The sequence below is a fragment of the Lagopus muta genome, chromosome 10 (genome assembly GCF_023343835.1).
Source record: "Lagopus muta isolate bLagMut1 chromosome 10, bLagMut1 primary, whole genome shotgun sequence".
Lineage (NCBI taxonomy): Eukaryota > Metazoa > Chordata > Aves > Galliformes > Phasianidae > Lagopus > Lagopus muta.
The window spans coordinates 1,027,047-1,045,597 of NC_064442.1; the positions used below are offsets into that span (position 1 = coordinate 1,027,047).

The 18,551-nt window shown below is 44.0% G+C and overlaps 1 protein-coding gene across 7 annotated transcripts; it reads right to left on the reverse strand.

Moving 5' to 3' along the window:
* Positions 1-362: 362 nt before the first annotated feature.
* KIF23 (kinesin family member 23) lies at positions 363-18,539 on the reverse strand. 7 transcript variants are annotated; one of them, XM_048956291.1, is made up of 24 exons: positions 18,321-18,539; positions 18,153-18,219; positions 17,948-18,076; positions 15,660-15,765; positions 14,848-14,984; positions 14,135-14,241; positions 13,033-13,203; positions 11,801-11,842; positions 11,284-11,396; positions 11,018-11,139; positions 10,357-10,459; positions 9,945-10,024; positions 9,738-9,857; positions 9,086-9,245; positions 8,371-8,538; positions 8,012-8,169; positions 7,650-7,823; positions 6,731-6,910; positions 6,069-6,350; positions 3,937-4,167; positions 3,265-3,347; positions 2,882-2,963; positions 2,698-2,768; positions 363-1,117 (listed from the first exon to the last, which is right to left on the reverse strand). In XM_048956291.1, exons 1-24 carry the CDS (start codon positions 18,329-18,331, stop codon positions 1,102-1,104), a joined length of 2,913 nt encoding a protein of 970 aa, XP_048812248.1. In that variant the 5' UTR covers positions 18,332-18,539; the 3' UTR covers positions 363-1,101. The 7 variants fall into 7 exon arrangements, with proteins under 7 accessions (XP_048812248.1, XP_048812247.1, XP_048812254.1 ...); XM_048956290.1 differs by having other exon boundaries at positions 18,153-18,222; XM_048956297.1 differs by having other exon boundaries at positions 6,069-6,374; positions 18,153-18,222.
* Positions 18,540-18,551: the final 12 nt, after the last annotated feature.

Genomic DNA, 18,551 nt, shown 5'->3' on the forward strand with positions numbered 1-18,551 from the left:
GCCCTTCCTGTCCAAGGCAGGAGATGTGTGGCAGCGAGGACACAGTGCACAGGTTAGCAATGCCCCAGAACTCAGCAGTGCTCAAAAGAGGAATTCAGGGCAAAGCCAACCTCCGTGCAGGGCAGCTGAGCGCAGCATTCCAAGGCCAGCACCCCACAGCGGTTATTTCACACCACCTAGTGGCACTGGCTTGCCATGCCAGAGCTTCCCACTGCTCCATGACAGTACAGGATTTGCCCATTTAGATCAAACTCACAAAATCTCTCCAAGAAAAGAAAAGCAAAGCAAACTGCAGGGCTTACCTTGGCTTTTGTAGTTTAGCATACAGTGGTGTAAGGAAAACATGACCAGTAAGAGCCACTGAACAGAAGTCTTTATTTTAACATGCAGAGCCACATATAGAAAAGTCATCACCGTATCAGTGAGCACATCACTCTTTTACCCCATATCTACAGATGTAAAATATTTACTCATTTGCACCACAAAATAAAGTAGCCATGACGTCAAGTCATCATTACTCATCATCTTGGTATTCTCGTTTTGTTGCCACGAAGACTAGAAGATTGAGATTAAAATTGATTTCACAAGCTGATTCGTATATTAAATAAAGGGTAAAGAAATTTAGAATACCAAGCTGCTGCTGGCTACAATACATGAAATGGCATAGGAACACTCGTAAAGTGCATCACTGCGTCTGAGTAAATTGCAGCATTTACATCTCTTCAAAACAGAGCGCCTGACAAGAAAGGGACAGTGACCAGAGCACAGGTACATCCTATGGAGAGCTGAAACACATGCAAGGCAGAAGCCTCGTGTCGTTACTCTATAGAAGATACAGCTTAGTAATGAGGGCTTCACAAATACAAGACAGAAGGGTTTCTTCAGAAGCCCACAGGGCGCAATGGCAGAACCTCCCACTGAAAGTATTTGCACCACTCGCCTCCTCAGGTTTGCAAGAAGTATTTTCCATGTAACCACTGCCCAGCATAGGCCAGTATTAAAAAAATACAAGATGGTAGTGATGACAAAGCAGTTAGTTTAACACTGGCAGCAGGTAAGTGATAAAAATCAACGGGATCCCAGCGCAGCAGGACGTTAAGGTCATGGCTTTCTTCGCCTAGAAGAAAAGAAGGCAATCAAACAACTTTCAGATCTTACACAGCAGTCGTTTGCTGTAACAGCAGTCAATAACTCATTTATTTGTACTGCTGCGTGCATAAATTTAATGCACTTCCTGTGCTGAGAAACACTGCAAGCAAACTAAAGAACTTATTTACCCAGAAACAGGCGAATTCTGTTTTCTCGTTTTTAAAATAGCTTAAAAGTAAGTTTTATTTCAATTTTTTAACTTTAAACAAATAGAAGTTGCAGTTCAATACATGGGAAAACTACAGGATTGACTACAGTACTGTAAGGCTGCTGCAAGGCTGCCAGTAGCAGCAGCCAGCCTGGACAGGTTCTGTGAGAACAGCAACATTTGGGCCCTTACCCAGAACAGCAACCACTCATTTCTGAAACTCCCCGGAACACCTTGCCACTACAGTCCTGAACCCTTTTCGTACAAATAACACACATCACACAAGAGATGAGAAGCTGTGCTTCACTAATTCTTACTAGTTGGATTCCAAAGATACTCAGTTTGGGTTGCTTTGGCTTTGTAGAAACCTCTTTACTTCTCCAGCCCTCTCTCCTCCCTGTAAACATGTCTTGCAAAGCTGCAAATTGTCTTCCCTTGAGTTGAACAGGTGACTTCCACAGCACTGCCAGCACCTATCTGCAAGAGTCCAGGCCTGGGTACTTAGTTCTGTTCTGCAACATCTAGTTTAGCAAGACCAGATCATGTGCAACGTTTCTTTTACAGGCAAGAGATTTATTTTTTTTACGATGTCTGGTTGAAGAGTTAGGCACCAACTTCAAGTACATCGTTTCAACTTCTACAAACTGAGGCTTCTGATCTGGTATGGGTGCTGTGTAACTGCAGCTCTGACCCCATCACATTAAAGATGGATGAGAGCCCTGACCAACTCAGATTTATCCATGCACGTCAAGAGGAAGAAAGATTCTTCTGGCATGACTAAAGCCCATGCTTCCTCAGCAGATCTCTTAGCAGTTGCATTGCAGGTAGCAGCTAAAATATTAGCTGCATTCAGGTATGCTATTAAGCATATCCAATGATTCCCTCAGCTGAGGCACCAAAATGAATGGTGAGGTATCTGTAACCTCATGGCAATTTATCTAAAGAGACAAAGATGAAGGTTTTGTTTTAACTACATCAGAATCTGATAAAGGCTCGAGGGACTGGAGAAGGACAGTGCAATCCTATGCCACTGTCACCTTTGATCCCACTCCAGTTGTGACCTGCCAGGCATGCTGCACTCCCCAGCTTTTTGCAGTCCAGCTAAGAGCACTCTGAATTGCTGCAGCAGGACAAGATCAAACCTGACGTTCTGCTCACAGCACTAAATGCCAGAGAACGTGCCAGAACACATCTTCTGGGTAGAAGTCCCCTACAGATCTGTACTGCCAGTGTTTCCAACACTCAACAAGCCTGTTCACTTCACAGTATAATAAAAACGTATGCATCACAAACCCAAAGCAGGAAGGGCAACAAGGTGAAGGGGAAAAAAAAGGGTTGTCTCACCTTCGGAGTTACCAGGAAAGAGAACAATGCACCAAGTAGAGAGGAGAGGCACTTACTTGGGCTGAGCATGATGCTGATATCCAGGTCCAAGGGTAGATCCTGCCCTCATTTCCACTGCCACAGAACACTGAGAAGACACAGACAGTCAGTCTCTAACCCTGACCCGACCCAGCTACGAACACTACTCCAAGCCCTCATTGAGATCAAACATGAGATCTCTCTCCCTCCTTTGTAGCTTACTCTGGTTTCCACATCTGTCCATTCAGAGTCTGCAGCATCCTCTGGTGGATCAGCATTGGAAGGCGACGATCTTCGCTTTCGACTGTAAGACAAGGATGGGGAAGAACAAGAAGATGTTACAGGAATGTCAGTTTCTTTAAAGAATCTACAAGATTCTCATGCACAACAGCATACATTGTGTAGTTTTTCAATTAAGTGCTTTTTCTCTCAACAGCAGATGGGCCATCAGTGCCTAAGAGCTCTTCAAAGTTACTTTCATATGATTTTGAGTTAGCCACAACTACTATTTACTCAACCATTTGGACCAGAATCAGTTACACACCAAGTACCACAGTTATACATTACCAACAGAACCAGAGCCCAAAGTTAAGGGCACAACTCACCCAGTTGGAGATTCTTGCTTCAGAGTCTCTATCTCTGTGAACTGCACAGCCTGTCCACCACCTCTGGTTTTGAAAACATCACCCTGGGAGCCAAAAGCAGTTAAGAAGTTACAGCCACGAGGTTCCTGTGCCAGCTGCACTGTCAGTTTTCACATGAAAACTTAAGCACTTACTGCTACAGCTTTCCTTCAAGTTAGTAAGCATACATCTGCAAGAGTTCAAAGCTTAAGTCATCCCCCCAAATTGCTCATTAGTTGCATTCCAGGAATTCTGCTATGGAGCATCTGAGCATCCATCACTGCAGCCACCTAAATCAAATACCATTCCAACAAGAGCAACTCTGCAAGGTGAGATGCAGTCACAAGTCTTAGAAACTTTCATTATGGATGGATTGTTGTGTTTTACTAGAGGGGAAAACAAACCTTCATTACTTTCAAGTAATAATTATGTGATGATGATGCATACATAAAATAATGACAAAGTTCAAGAAAAGCATTCTCAGACTCTAAAACCTCCCTTGAATTCGGCAGCACAAAACTTGCAAGTCCATTCCCTTAGCACATGCAGTCAAACACACCTTTCTGCAAGGCACGAGCCCATAGCACAAACATATTGCCAGAAATAGGATTCGACAGGGTTATCACAAGTTCACCACGGAGGTGTTTGCTTTACCTTAATTAGTTTTGTTTCAATCTCCCCATCAGAGGCTAGCTCCTGGTGCGTCAGCATGTACTTGTCACACTTAGCTAGTGCCTTTTCACTTGCAGCTGCCACTGTGATGGCATGAGGGACATGAGGCTGCATGACTGTGTCAGTGGGCAGATTAGAAGGTGGCTTATGATCTACCCATCTCTCCCCAGCTGAGCGCGACCGTCTGCGTCTGAGACGAACTGGAGGTGTGTTCTGATCAGAGTGGGAAGAGAATCACAAGAAATCAGCACACAGCAAGCTTCTCAAAGGATCATCATTAGCAAAACTGATTTTTGCAGGTCTGGTTAAGATGCATTTATCTGAAGATCAAAGCTTTGTTCCTTTCAGAATCCACCCTGAAACGTACTGTTACCGTGAGCCTTGCAAAAATGCTTAATGGATTTTATTTCTGTGCCAATTATTTCCCACTAATTTGATGTCGTTTCATCCAATTGGTTGCATTCCCCACATGACAGGGTTTCCTCAAGGAGAACATCTTTCTCTTTGGCAGCACTCCTCCCAGATTCCCCTGATCTGATTGCCACAAACATATTAACCGACCTGAAAAGATAGATTTGGAAGTGCTGCCACAGATGCACTAATGGATCAAGATGTAATCTTGATGTAGCAAAGGAAACAGGTTGAGTATGACTTTTCAACAGCTGTGGAAGACACAAAGCCTCTGTTTACTCAGAAGTATTAAAAGCAGAGAAAAAGGAAGAGTGCCCATTGCTAGCATTTCTGCTTGTGAGCCCAGCTGCTGGAAATCCACAAGAAGCAGGAGGTTCACAAATCTGTAACTTACATTCATGAACGTTGCCAGTTGCTCAGGTAAACCAGAAAACAGTTTGTTTAAAAACCTGGGTCCTTTCAAAATCCCCAAACGGGCATTTGAAAAGAATGCTGCAGGCTCCCTCTGTTCTGTTTGCTCACTAGTGTACAGCTCTCTGTGAATCACAGTGATGTTAAATAACCCAAAGCTATGAGTGCAAATCCCTTCACTGTGCTTTCAGGTGATGCACAGCAATTGGGATTTCTCTCAGCAATAGAGATGAGGCTAGCTGTGTCCTTTGCAGGTTGAGCTCTTACAGAGCTAAAGCAGCTTCTAAAGATTAAATGTATCTAGAGATTCATGGCTTCCAAAGTTGTTTTACGTGGAAAATTAGGAATAAAACACTCAAGATCTCTCCTCTTTTTAGTGGAGAAGTGTAACTCTGCCCTAGAAATCTGGAAATTAAGTCCAAAGGAAGACATTACCACCAGTCACGTTTTATTGTGGGAGAGAACACCTCCCATAACCTGATGCTGGTGATTTGTGTTTTAGTTAATTGGAACAGCATCTGTTTAAACCACGTCCCACACTTCAGAGGGCTGGGACTAGCAAGCAGCAGGAATTCTGAAAACAATACCCAAAGTAAAACACCATGATAAGCTTCTCCCTTCTCGGGAAGCCCTCTCACGGGCTCTGATCCTGGGAGCAGGATGTAATACAATCCTCACGGATTTACCTGAGCCACTGTGACAGTTACATCACGACAGAGACACCACCATACAGACATTTGCACACAGCAATTTAATGAAAAAGCATCTCTCGACTATAAGCAAAGCCCCCCCAGTTCTAATGCAGATGTGAAACATTGGAAAGACTATTCTAGGAGAGCAAAAGTTAACAGCTACTCAAGTGAGAAATTTGTCCAAGCACTATTTCTAGTAGATATTTGCATGTGGCTGGCTCATAAGACCACCTTTTAAGCTGCCCAAAAAGGACTGTGGTAAGTTACAGGCTGTAAGACAGATTTGAGGAGACAGACACAAATTAAAACAAAGACACTTAGAGCTAGAAAAAAAAAAAAGGCCCGGTTAGTTCAGAGTTCCTTTCCACAGCTATCTACACACTAATGAGAAACAGAAATGCTTTCCAAAGATTTTTAAATGCCAAATCAAAGATTTAAAGAGTAATAGTGAGACTCAGCTTGGGAACAGCACTGCCCTGTGAGAAATACGTTCAGGGGAAAATTCAAAAGTCTCTTTTACACCCAACGTAAGGAGCAGCTGTGATGGACTTCTGAGCCACACTAACACTACACGTAGCTTTTGACAGGAGCAGCACTAACCCTGCAGCATTGATCCTCTTCTATCTCTAGCTCATCTCTACGTTTGGGAACCTCAGTGATTCCAGTCCAGCACATCCCTCGCCTTCTGTCTGAGGTGTTACAGTCTCTACTTTGTCCTGGTTCTTGTTGTCTAGTCCTTGTTTTAGAATTGCCACCGGTATGCTTGTGTGAAGGGGTTTTCTGCTCCCATTCCATAACGCAGGAAGCCACAGAAATGCTGCTACAGGAATTTGAACGTCTGTGCAGCTGCTGGTTGCTCACAAGCCGCTGGCTGTTAGGAACCTGAGTGATAAAGTTACCAGAAGGCTAAAGAGAATGGGAAAGTTAACGACACAGAACTATCAACTCACAAGGCAATAAGACAGTGCCACTGCACGCAGTCGATACTCAGCGTAGCTACCCGAATTTCTGGTTTTGGAGAGCAGTGACAGCACTGAGAATCAGATGTTCTTCAATGCCGAAGGCATTAGGAAAGTAGGAGCACAAATAAAATACAACAATATAAATACAAGAGGAGAAGAAGAATTCAAAAGCAGTTTAAACATCCAAATTCTGTGCTTGGGAAACGTTTTCTAGCCACTAGAGAAAAGCGCTCTGCATTTTAGTTCATTCTTAGAAGTACACTTGTCCCTTTACCAAGAAGTGCTTTAAAGGCAACTTACAGGTACTGGTGGTGGAGAGACTGATCTCTGAATAGGCTTCTCTCTCTCTCTCTCCCGTGAAGGCCTCTCAGGCTTTTCACTCTTTGATTCAGTAACAATGGCCTTCAGCTGCTTCAGTTTTTCATCTTTGACCCAAAGTTTGTTCTGCATTTCCAGCTGCTTTGCAGCTACACGACGCTCCTACAAAGATAAAGAGAAGAAAAGCATGAAGAACTTCACACAAACACAGACTATTTGGGCTACAAGTGTGTAGATAATTCTATACTCCACATGGAAAGATATTCTCTCCCTCTGAGATAGAAGCTGGTCAAAGTAATGATGTACCAAACTAACAAGACAGACTGCCAAGGTTACATCTAATGCCATAAATACTTTGCTTCCTAAATCAGGGAATGATTTATGAGGAACAGCACTGAGGGCAACAATGAGGGCGAATCAGAGCACTGCCTAACTGTAGATCTGTCGATAGCCCTGAAGAAGTAAACAGTCCTGTAGTAGCTTAAATTAATTCCTCAGACTTCCTTTCCTTACTGCTCACAAAGTGCAGTATCTGAACAAGAGTTTACATGAAGACAATGGGGAAAGCCTGATATTAGGCTTCTCCTGACAGCTGCCAGAACAAAAGATTCACTCCTCAGAGAGCCATACACCCAAAAGAACAAGTGCCAGATACCAAAACTAAGTGCGCAAGAGAGCTGCTCTAGCTGCATCATGGGCCCTTGAGGAATTCATCCTATCATACAACATTTATAAAATTTAGGAAGAAAACATCTGCTCAAGTCCTCAATTAAAAGCCAAATGCAGCTTCACTCTTAACAGCATCAAGAAAACAAAGAAAAACCTTGAAAAGCAATCAAGCTCCCCAGCTCCCTCCAGCACTACTCCTTCAGGCAGCTCTCACACAGGGCAATATACTCACACACTCCTTCTCCCATTTCGTGGTTGTTTCAGCAACCATGCCTTGCAGCCGTGCCTCCAACCTGCGCTTGTCAGAAACCTGACGTTGCAGCTTCTGGCTCTTGCTCTCTAATTCTTGCTGAAGATGACGCTTATCTTCTTCATAAATTGTAGCAGTTTTCTCTAAAATCTCAACCTGGAAGAAGAGAGGAAGAACTTTGCTATGCCCCCAGGCAACACAACCATCTAAACCCAGAAATGCAGGTTACGTCTGCTTGTGCTTATGATGTATCTTATGATGTGAAGAAGATTGCCAAGAGCTAGACAGAAAAAGCTTTTCATGCTTAGGAGCTGCATAGCTCAGAACAATGAAAGAAAACTAACCTTGTATTCCAAAGTCTTAATTTTCTTCTCCAGGTGTTCTAACTCTGCTTTCTGTCCTGTTATTATTTTCTCTTTCTCAGACAACTTTCCTTGAAAATAGTTTTCTTTGGACATAATGTTGGAATCAAGTTCTCGCAACGCAGTTCTGAATGTAAGTACTGCAAGAGATTCAACATTACTTTCTCATCCTTTCTTTCTCCTACTGACTCGACACTACCAGCTACTTCATTACCTCAGTGAAAGCGTTTTTAAGCCATTAACCTAGACAAGGTAATTATTCCATATTAGTACAGAAGAGGTGCTTGAGCAGCAGTGAGGGCACCAAAAATCGAGCTCTACATCAGTGCTCAAATTCTTACCGTTTCTGGCAAACTCCTCCGAAAACTTTTGTCGTAGTTTATGGCGTTCTTCCAGGACTTCAATAAGCTTTGGAAGTGTTTGATCATCATTAATATCCAATAGCTCACATGAAGGCAAGGGAGGAAAGTTCTGCAAAAGTATTTCTGAAGCAGATTGCTCTTCTGTTTCTGTAAGATTTAAAGCCAAGGAAGTCTGTCAGCAAGCTAGAGAACAAAGTTCTCATTTGACAACACATAGCCACAGATCATTCCACAGAATTATGAAGGAGACAGAGTGTAGAATTATTAATGGCAACTACATGTTTTCTGAATAGATGACAGTACTGAGAAGAGATTAAAAGTGACATTTTTTATTCATTCCTTACAATACCTCCAGGCGAGTCCTCATTTCTAAAGTAAACCCAGAGCCTACAAAAGCATCGAAGCATTATCTTCAACACAATCTCTTTTCCAGAGTTGCAGTAAAGGGACCCTGAATTCAGCTCATCAACAACAACAAAGAATTACTGTGAGAATTGTAGCTTAAGCCCAATTACTGTGTAAACAGTAGCACAGCATGAGAAGAGCAATTCAGGTGCAGCTACAACAGAGAAAGCTCACCACTAACAGCTCCTTGTGTGTCCTCAAGGCTCAAGCTTATACTTAAAGAAGCCTTCAGCCCCTAAGAACAGACAAAAAGGCACTTGCTGCGAACACTCTGCGTCCTCCTGTTTACCTTCATTAATTGGGCCACCTCGGATCTCCAGTTTCCTGGCCAGCTCGTCTCTGAAGGCCTGGTTCCTGAAGCGCCGTCCCGGCGTTAGGCCGCACAGCGGTCTGTCCACAGGCCTCGCAACCTCCACCTCCTGCGTCATCTCTGCAAAACGCATGACTTGCTGCAAAAGGACAGAGGCAAGCTCAGCAATGCCATAAAACAGCAGCTACCCAAAGCAAGTTTGGAAGCGATACCTTACATCAACAGAAGTTTTAGCAGAGACGTTATCGACATTGAATCTGAAGTGTTTCCCAGCTTGCAAATCTGAAGTACAGCACCTAAAAATCCCTCCCTAGTAACACCTTCCCTCCCTTCATTCCTCAAATCTGACTGTGCAGATATCTCAAGTTCTTGCAAATATTGTCCTAGTGGGGATAAAGCACCTAAATACAGCTATTGGGACTGCTGTAAGTAAGAGAAACTTCCTATGTTGCACACAAGCACTTTTGAGAGGCAAAATTAAGACTTCGAGGGCACATTTGCCCTGCATTACATCTGATTGCCTGAAGTATTCAGACAGTGTAAGTTATCATCCCTGCCACCTACTAAACTAGTACAGTAATTCAGAGCTAGCTGTGAGAGTAGGCAAGGATAAGGACTGCAAGAAAGTTACCAGGCTTTCCTCGTAGTCCTCAGCTTTAGGGTTTACGCATACAATCATACGCACTTTGCCTTCACCATCAAAATAGTTCTTGAAGAGATGAGTCAGTTTGGAATCTCTGTAGGGCACCATCTTAAAACAAAGCAGAAGGAAGTTCTAGTAAGCTTTTATCACACCAGCTTATTCAAGAGATAACTGAATGAATGGCAGGTTGCATACCTTATTTGTTCCATACTTCTGGTTTTCCCGTAGAACTTCAATACATGTTCTTAATGTCATTAATGACTGATTAATATTACCTTAAAATATAAAAACATCTCTGTAAGCAGCTATTTGCATCTTATTTCCAAATGTTGGAATGTTTATTTGTTTTTAAGATAAACTGTCTGTACCCGTAAGCCAATTGTTACTGACAGCCTTTCCAAGTAATCTGAAGCACACACAAATGCAACAAATGCTGCCAAAAATTCCAGTTTCCAAGCTGGAGGATTGAAGACCATCAAATGAGATAACCAAACATCATAACAGAACACTTAATGAATCTTCTCATGGTTTCTTTACCAGGAGACAAGATTAACACATGCACAGCCTAGCCCATACAACTCACAGGCAGTCTGAACACGGTACATACCTGCTTCTCGCAACCTGCTCCCTTCAGCTTTTGTTCTGTTGGTCCTTTCACTTCCAGCCAGATCAACTAAGGACAGCTGGCTTAAAGTAATCTGTTCCCTCTCCTGTTATGGGAAAGAAATTAGGTTAGGCTAATTATTAGCTCTATATTCTCTGCCTTGTAAGGCGGCGCTGGGTGGGCAGGGTGCAGGGGAACATCCCTCACAAACACAAGCCAGCACATTTAAACACATATTACACCTTCAGACTAAGATTGAGAGTGTTTTTATAGCCCTTAATAAATGCCTCATAGGGTTTTTGTGAACAAGTTTATCAAATCCTTTGTCTTGTGGCACGAGATAGATTATATTAAGCACTCTTGTCCAAAGCCTCTAAGTCATACTCTCACGTTAAGGTGTTTGGCTCAAAACAGAGGAAGAGTAAATGAAAAAGCAGCTTTGCTGCTCACTTTGCTGCTCTATTTACAGGAAGGAGAGAAACTAAATACTTTAGAAACTCTGTAATTTTGATTCACTTCACCAAAAGTATGTGAGGTTCAATAGCATAAGTTTAAGTCAGTAGGCCACACTGCAAGATTCACCACTCTTTCTCACTTCTACATCCACACACACACACACACACACACACACACTTCTCCTCTGACAGCATGCCCCAGAATTTACCTGCAGCACATTATCTCCATCTGCATCCAGAGGTGCCTGAGCCAACTTGATCGTGAAAACTCCATGAGATCGACTGGATTCCCGATTCAGCTGAGTGTTTGCAATACGCCTCTTCTTTTGCCCTGTTTGGAAGAATGACCTTTCCCTCCAAACACCTGCTTCATGCAACAGATTTGCCACCTACCAAAGTCACTTTGTTTCCAGCATGGTAATGTAAACTCCACACAGACACACAATCTTTTAAGTTACATCTCAAGACTATTTACCTTTCCAAAAGACTTCAAAAGCTTCCTCCGTGGATTTCACCTCTACTTCTGTGCACCCCATGACATACATGTTGTGATTCTGGTCCTCACGAAGCATTTTGGATTGTGGAGGTCTTGAGGGCAAGGAAGAAAGGAAAGCAAAGTTTCAGTGGAGCTGGATATGCAGTAGTATATCATCTCATGTAAGATCTCTTTTATTTAAGTACACGATTCACTCTAAATACATCACACAGCAGATGGAAGCAGAAGTACAAGGACACACACTCAGCCAAGGTTAGTTACACTCCAGCTACTAATTTAGAAGCCACGTTTAATTGCAATTCTTACAGGAAATCATTGGTTTGTGTGGCAGCTATTGCTTTACTACATGCATATGGCTCATATAGAAGCAAGATGGTTTCAACAGCGTTCTACGTTCACTAGTAAAGCAATGTAGAGACAAGGAGTCAGTTTATTTTCTGCTTCTACTGAAAAAAATCACTCTTCAGTAGTGGGAGTAATTTGCTCAGGCACATACATAAAGTCACCGTTTCGCACAGGAGTGTTGCAATTGTTCCACCTACCAAAAAAACAGGATTAGAAATATTAAGTCCTTCAGCCCATGTCCAAGATCTTTTCATTTTTAATGCACTGCACCTTCCGTAAATGGAGATTATCCAAGGCTTTTCCTAGGCTGATTTCTGGATATGATAAGCAACAAGCTAAACCAAATTTCATTCCTATTTAGAAAGCATTCAGATACTCAAACCCATTTCAAAGCAGTACCAAGCAGAATGCTCTGCGTTTCGATGTGATCAACGCACTCTGTAACCCAAGTAAGGTTACAAAGCAGGCAGGGTTTGTCCAGTGCAGCGGGTGCAAGGGGGACAGATCTGCCTGACCTGCACCTGCCTGGAGAACTGGTGCTACAGACACAGGCTGAACTGATACACAGACAGTAGCTGTCCTGGAGTTCCATACAGATTCCTTACGCAGAGTTCGTTGGACGCAGAGCCCTCCCTGTTGCGCGTGCACAACGGGTTGTGGGATGAAGGTGTTGTCATCTCCCTTTCATAACGACTTGCTTCACTCTAGTTTAGACTTTGTAGATTGGCCATCTCCTTAATTAACCCACGTACAAGGAGATACACATAACTTTCTTGGATACGGTCAAGTAAGTTTGATTTACAGACTGCCTTTCCAAAGATCACAAGATTCACTGGTCCTGGATCACCAAGTAGATACCTTTCCAAAAAAGCATCCAGAATTTCACTTGAGACTATTCATCTCTGTTGCTAAGGAAATGATTGGCACCAAATGGAAATAATACACAAGCTTTTGCCCAATATGCAGTTTTCCAGAGGAAAATGCCAGCTATGGAACAGCCTGCTCTTCAAGCCGTGGTCACAAGCTAGGAATAGCACTTGCAGAATAGCTCCAAGAGACTTAAAAACTCAGTAGGATACAATGCTGCCTAAAAAATTAAATATTGACTTCTTTATCTTTCGTTACATTAGGAAAACAAGCACTAAATCTTAGCAGCAACAGAACAACTCAGAGCACTTTGATACCATTGTCTGGATTCCTTAGGCATCACCTCATTCTCTGTGATTTTTGGAAGCAATTCACCTGAACTGAGCCAGATTTGCAGAGACTACAGTCACAAAGACATGCAATCCTCACAAAAGCTTCACCTCCCTAATTATTATATATATTATAATTATAATAACTAATATAATTATTATTAATATCCAAGTTATTCCTACTAACTTGGGTTTTATCAGGTCAAACGAAGTATCTTCCAGGAGGTCATAAATGTAGTTGTTGTAGATCTCGATGTAGGAGACAAAGACACTGTAGACATTATCTTCATCAACTTCTTCCACTTTGCAGTGATCTTGCACGTTGATCATATCAGCAAACTCTGGATCCACCTGTCGTCTGTTGATCACACACAGTAAGGGATTGTGATGAGGCACAGCCAGCTACCTTGGCTGAGCAGCCAAAGCACCAAGCTAACTGACAGTTGGTGTGACTGGAGGAGAGAAACGCGTTAGGAACTAAAGCCAACATATCCAGTTTCAGGTGCACTCAGAAGAAGTGAAATAGACAGATCCATCTACCCAGTACTGCTGCACTCAGCTCCAGAAAGAAGCAAAATTTCTGGACAGTTAACATTGCAATCATACACCACTCACAGTCTCTCTATTTTACAAAACATCCTCAAGTTTAACTTCATAGTACCCTATATAAACAGGAGGGGAGTCAACTCTTTACAAGGGTAGATAATAGCAGAACAAGGGGAAATGGTTTTAAGTTGAAGGAGGGAAGATTGAGGTTGGATGTCAGGGGAAAGTTCTTTGCTATGAGAGTGGGGAGGTGCTGGAGCAGCTGCCCAGAGAGGCTGTGGATGCACCGTGCATCTCTGGAGGTGTTCAAGACCAGGCTGGATGGGGCCCTGGGCAGCCTGGGCTGCTATGAAATGTGGAGGTTGGTGGCCCTGCATGTGATAAGGGGTTGGAGATTTGTGATCCTTGAGGCCCCTTCCAACCCTGGCCATTCTATTACTGCATGTGGTCAAATCATAGCATTATGTGGAAACAGATACCAGAAAAAAAAAAAAAGAAGAAAAGAAAAAAGCCTCATGTCGCTCAACTCTAAAGCTTAGAATCGAAGTATTCCCCTATGCAATTTCCCACCCTACATGGAACATAACACACTAAACTGCCATGAATGTCTTCTGCTTATTTGTTGTTTTCTTTCCCCCCCCCCCCCACAAGAATGAGATAAAGACATCAAGATAACTTGAAACCAGTTTCAGAACAACATTTACAGTAACTCCTTTTTCCTGCATGTTACAACAGTTACTTACTTGCCAGAAGCCTTGGGAACAGGTGTGGCGTCTCTTTTCTGCCTCTCTAACAGAGCATCTACTTCACATTGAATATCCACACCATTCTTGTCGTCGAGCTTAAAAACCTGAACAGTGAACATGTTTAGACAATACAGTGACAAACAGTAGTGAACATAAGGTGTTGGCCAGCAAAAGACAAGTGATTTGATCAAGCTGTCTGGCAGCCAGCAAATACCACACCCCCTCACTAACACTCAATCTGCTAGCTAATTCCAAGTAGATTTGACAGAAAACAGGTACTTCCAAAACAGTATTTCACAAAGGCTGCCAAGCTAGCAAGGAAAAAGCTTCCGGTATTGTTCCAAATAGATTTGGATTGGGAATTAAAAAAAAAAAAGACTTCTGAAGAAAAGAAAAACATCATTTTCTATGTTACTTCAAATACAGAATGAGATTTGTCTCAAGATGCAAAGGTCACAAAATCTTCGCTCAGACTCTTCTTTTTTTTACTGAAGTAATTAAGAAATGAGTAACAATTAGAAGGACAGTTAGACCATACATCTTCTTGATGTGCCTGTCCTGGATACCAGGCCCATCTCTGTGGTCCTGCTTCAGAAACCCAGAGTTTCCTGGGGCTACCTTCTGCTGTTGTTTAACACAGGAGGCATTCTGAGCAGTGCTTTAGGTTGTTGTGAGCAGCAGAGTGGAGAATTTGGTACAAAACTACTCACAAATCTCTTGGCCTGGAACGGCCCTATGCTGTTGAAGATCACGGCCAAACACCGTGGAAGCAGCCCTCCATCACCAGGAGATCCGGTCATAGTGTGGGTTTTACCACTGCCTGTTACTCCGTACGTAAAAAGGAGACCTAGGAAAGACAGAAGAGTCCTGCAATCATGCTCACAGCCTCAAAAAGCATCAGTTACATTCACACTGTTTCTTGGGTAAAACATTCTTATGAAAAAAAAAAAGACTCCTGCTGAGCTATCTATCAGTAAGCTCACCCCAGTGCAGCAAAAGCCACTCTTAGTCAAAACAAGTACTGAGCACCTGCATGAGTCACACTTCAACTGCTAATATCTGCCCTGTTTTGGGATCCTGCATTTGGAAGTGAAAACAAACGTAGCCTCTAAGCCCCAGGTGCAGCAGCCTGATTTGCTCTGGCTGTTACAGGGGAGCTTGACATTAACCTCAAGGTATCAAAGTGTGCCTAGGACAAATTGATTTGTTTCTATAGTCAGTCTTTAGGAGAGTATCTGACATCTTTCCCCTGAAAAATACATGTTTCTTCACTTAACAGTGCACAAAAGAATTATACCTGGACATACAAAGCATCCCAGGGAAGTTGTACAGGGGAGCTAAACCACAACTGTTTCCATTGCAAATAAGATGTATGTATATATGCAAATAAGATGTATGTACACAAATATATGATGATATACATATATATTTTATCTAGACAGGATAAGAAACCTTAAGACATGCAAAACCATAGCGATACCAAAAAAAGACACACAGAGACATGAAACAAGGAAACCCTTACCGTTTTTCCCATGAACGAGATCTTCCACGAGAGGCTTCGCCACTGCGTCAAAAAGCTCCTTTTGAGCCACAAGGGTACCAAATACTTCTTTAAACGAATACTGTGTCTGAAGTAAAGAAGACACATCACCCTAAATCTGAAGTTTCCCTGCCCAGAGGTTCGTTGCTTCAAAATGCTTCATTCTTTTTCCCTTAGCTCAACAGAACAAACTACTTGAAGATTACACCTGTGTTTGAACACACACAGTTGCTCCACTGTAGCTCTTTAATAATCACTTCAGTTTGTATATTGAAGAACAGCAACCTCTGGGTTTCATAGGGCTTATGTCTATCAATAACCACAGTGATCAGGGAGCCTGACCTCACGTGCAAATAGAGAAGCTCACAACCTTCAGTTTCAAGCTCAAGTTTTTGTTTGATCCCCAGCCTTTACACAGATACTGAAGGAACACCAAGGACGCCAGCAACAGATAAAGTCACATTCCAAAGTTTAATATTCTTGCTTTTAAATTCATGTCTTTTCCCAGCCCAGCCTGTTTCCAGTCATAGGTTTGCAACGTACTTGGACGGATCCAGCCACTTTTCTTCAAAACACTTGTAAATATTTAAACATCACTTCATATCCCTTCAGATTCTCCCAGCACAAATTCAGAAACAAAATATCCTGCATGCCAGCTAACATTCATTATGCCTTACCCACTGCCTGGGAACTGCTAAGTCACAGCCTGAACCTCTGATTGATCACCTGAGGTGAGCCATGAGTCAGCCAGAGGAGCACAGCTGAAGGCAATTCACCTCTGCTGCCAGAAGGGGTGCAGCCAGGCTCCACACCTCCTACACCTATTTAAGAGCTGGGGAAGGATCTCTTCTGGAGATTGCCTCTACTGGTGTTTTGTGGGTGAGCCCAGGATATGGGTAAGCCTTCTATTTATCCTTTTTTGTTATCATAGTCTGCTTTGCCTAACTCTCTTGTTTATTTTGTGATTATAACATCCTAATATTCTTTGATTATACACCCACAGAAAGAGATTCTCTCACTTAGAACTACTGCACTCTGTGAAATGGCTAATCACAGGTTCCCAACAACCAAACCACGCTCAGAGCTGAAGCACTCCAGCTCTTCATTCTGAACACATGCCCTAAAGTCCCCTTTCCAGTAAACACAAGAGTTGCTTGCTATAAGTGACCTGCCACCTTCTTCCTACTTCGCACCATTTCACCGCTTCAGAACAGGTTGGTTACAAAGAGCCCACAAAGATCAAACCCAACTGCCTGACCTCATCAGGGTTAACCAAAAGTTAAGGCCTATCACTGAGGGCCCGCTGACAGCCACAGGACACCACCCACCCTGCTAGGAAGCCCATTCCAGTATTTGACCACCTTCATAGTAACTAAATGTTTCCTGATACTCTGATCCTCCATGGCACAGCGCTGTGCTGTTCACTTATCTCACTGGTTACAGGGGAGAAGAAACTACCCACCCACTCTCCTCTCTTTATACATTAACTACAGCTTTCCCCTTCAGTACACACAGGGAAACGTCGCTCTTTGCTAAGCTTAAGGACATACCAGACATACCAACTCTTAACTCATTTGTGCCTGATTTTGTTTAGAGCTAGTTTCTAAGAACCGGAGCTTTGTGAACAAAACCTTCAAGAAGTTTTGCCAGTTTTATCTTTTTTTCCCCCTTTTGCTCTCACCCTTCCACCCTGCAGAAGCCTTTTTGGACATAGGGAATACAGAAGGACATGGAGACTCTGAAGCCTATCCAAAAGTACAACAGAGCTGCAAAGGAAAGGAGCCTTACGAGGAGCAGCTGAGGGAACTGGGATTGTCAGCCAGGGGGAGGCTCAGGGGACACCTCATTACTTTCTACAACCCCTGAAAGGAGGCTGTGGTGAGGTGGGGATCAGCCTCTGCTCTCAAGTAACAGCAACGAGAGGTGATGGCCTGAAGTTGCACCAGAAGAGGTTTGGACTGGATATCAGGAGACGTTTCTGCTCCATAAGAGCAGTGATGCAGTGCTGGGGTCACCACCCCCAGAGGCACCCACACAACACGGAGATGTGTCACGGAGGGACTCGAGCATTGGGCACAGAGGGCTGGGCTCAAGGATTTACGAGGGCTTTTCTACTCTTCTGATCGGTACAGCGATTCTGTATATCGATGCCAAAGGAAGGCAACGGTGCATTTCTGCTCCAAAGGGAATTTGAAACCTCTCTCAGAGCACCGCCTGCACCGGGCCCAAGGAGCCCCGGCAGTGGGGAAAAGAGCCCCGCGGGCCGTTACCTCCCGGTATTCTCCGTTGCGGAATATCCTGTATCCGTCGGGAGGGTGGATCTGCACCGTGCTCTCGTTGATCACCTCGATGCAACACTCCTGGTCCGGGCAGCTCAGCGGCCGCACCCTACAGTACACCTGTGGGAGAACATGGCTGAGCCACGGCCCGGCACTGCACGGCCCGGCCCGGCGCCCCCCGGAGCTCCGCACTCACCCCAACGGGGTCCTTCGGGCCGGGCGGCGACGCCTTCTTCAGCGCCGGCCTCCGTGGGGTCTTGGCCCTTCTGGGGGAAGGAACGAGGCGTGAGGGGCGGCTCGGACACCGCGTGGGAGCGGGACAAACCGAACCGAGATGACGGCCGAGGGGCCGGGATGGACTTACGCCGCCTTCATACTGTGGGGACGCCGATCGCCGCAGGGCCCAAACTCCGCGCTGCCTCACCCGACGGCCGCGCGCCTGTTCTGTTCAAATCCAACCAATCGGCGCGCACGCCCGCGTGGCGTCATCACGCAGCGTTACGTCGGGGGCGCCACCTCCCGTCCCCGCCCCGGGGCGTAGGCCGCGAGCGTTGCTATGGTAACGACGCAGCGCGCCGCCTGCGGTCAGAGCGCC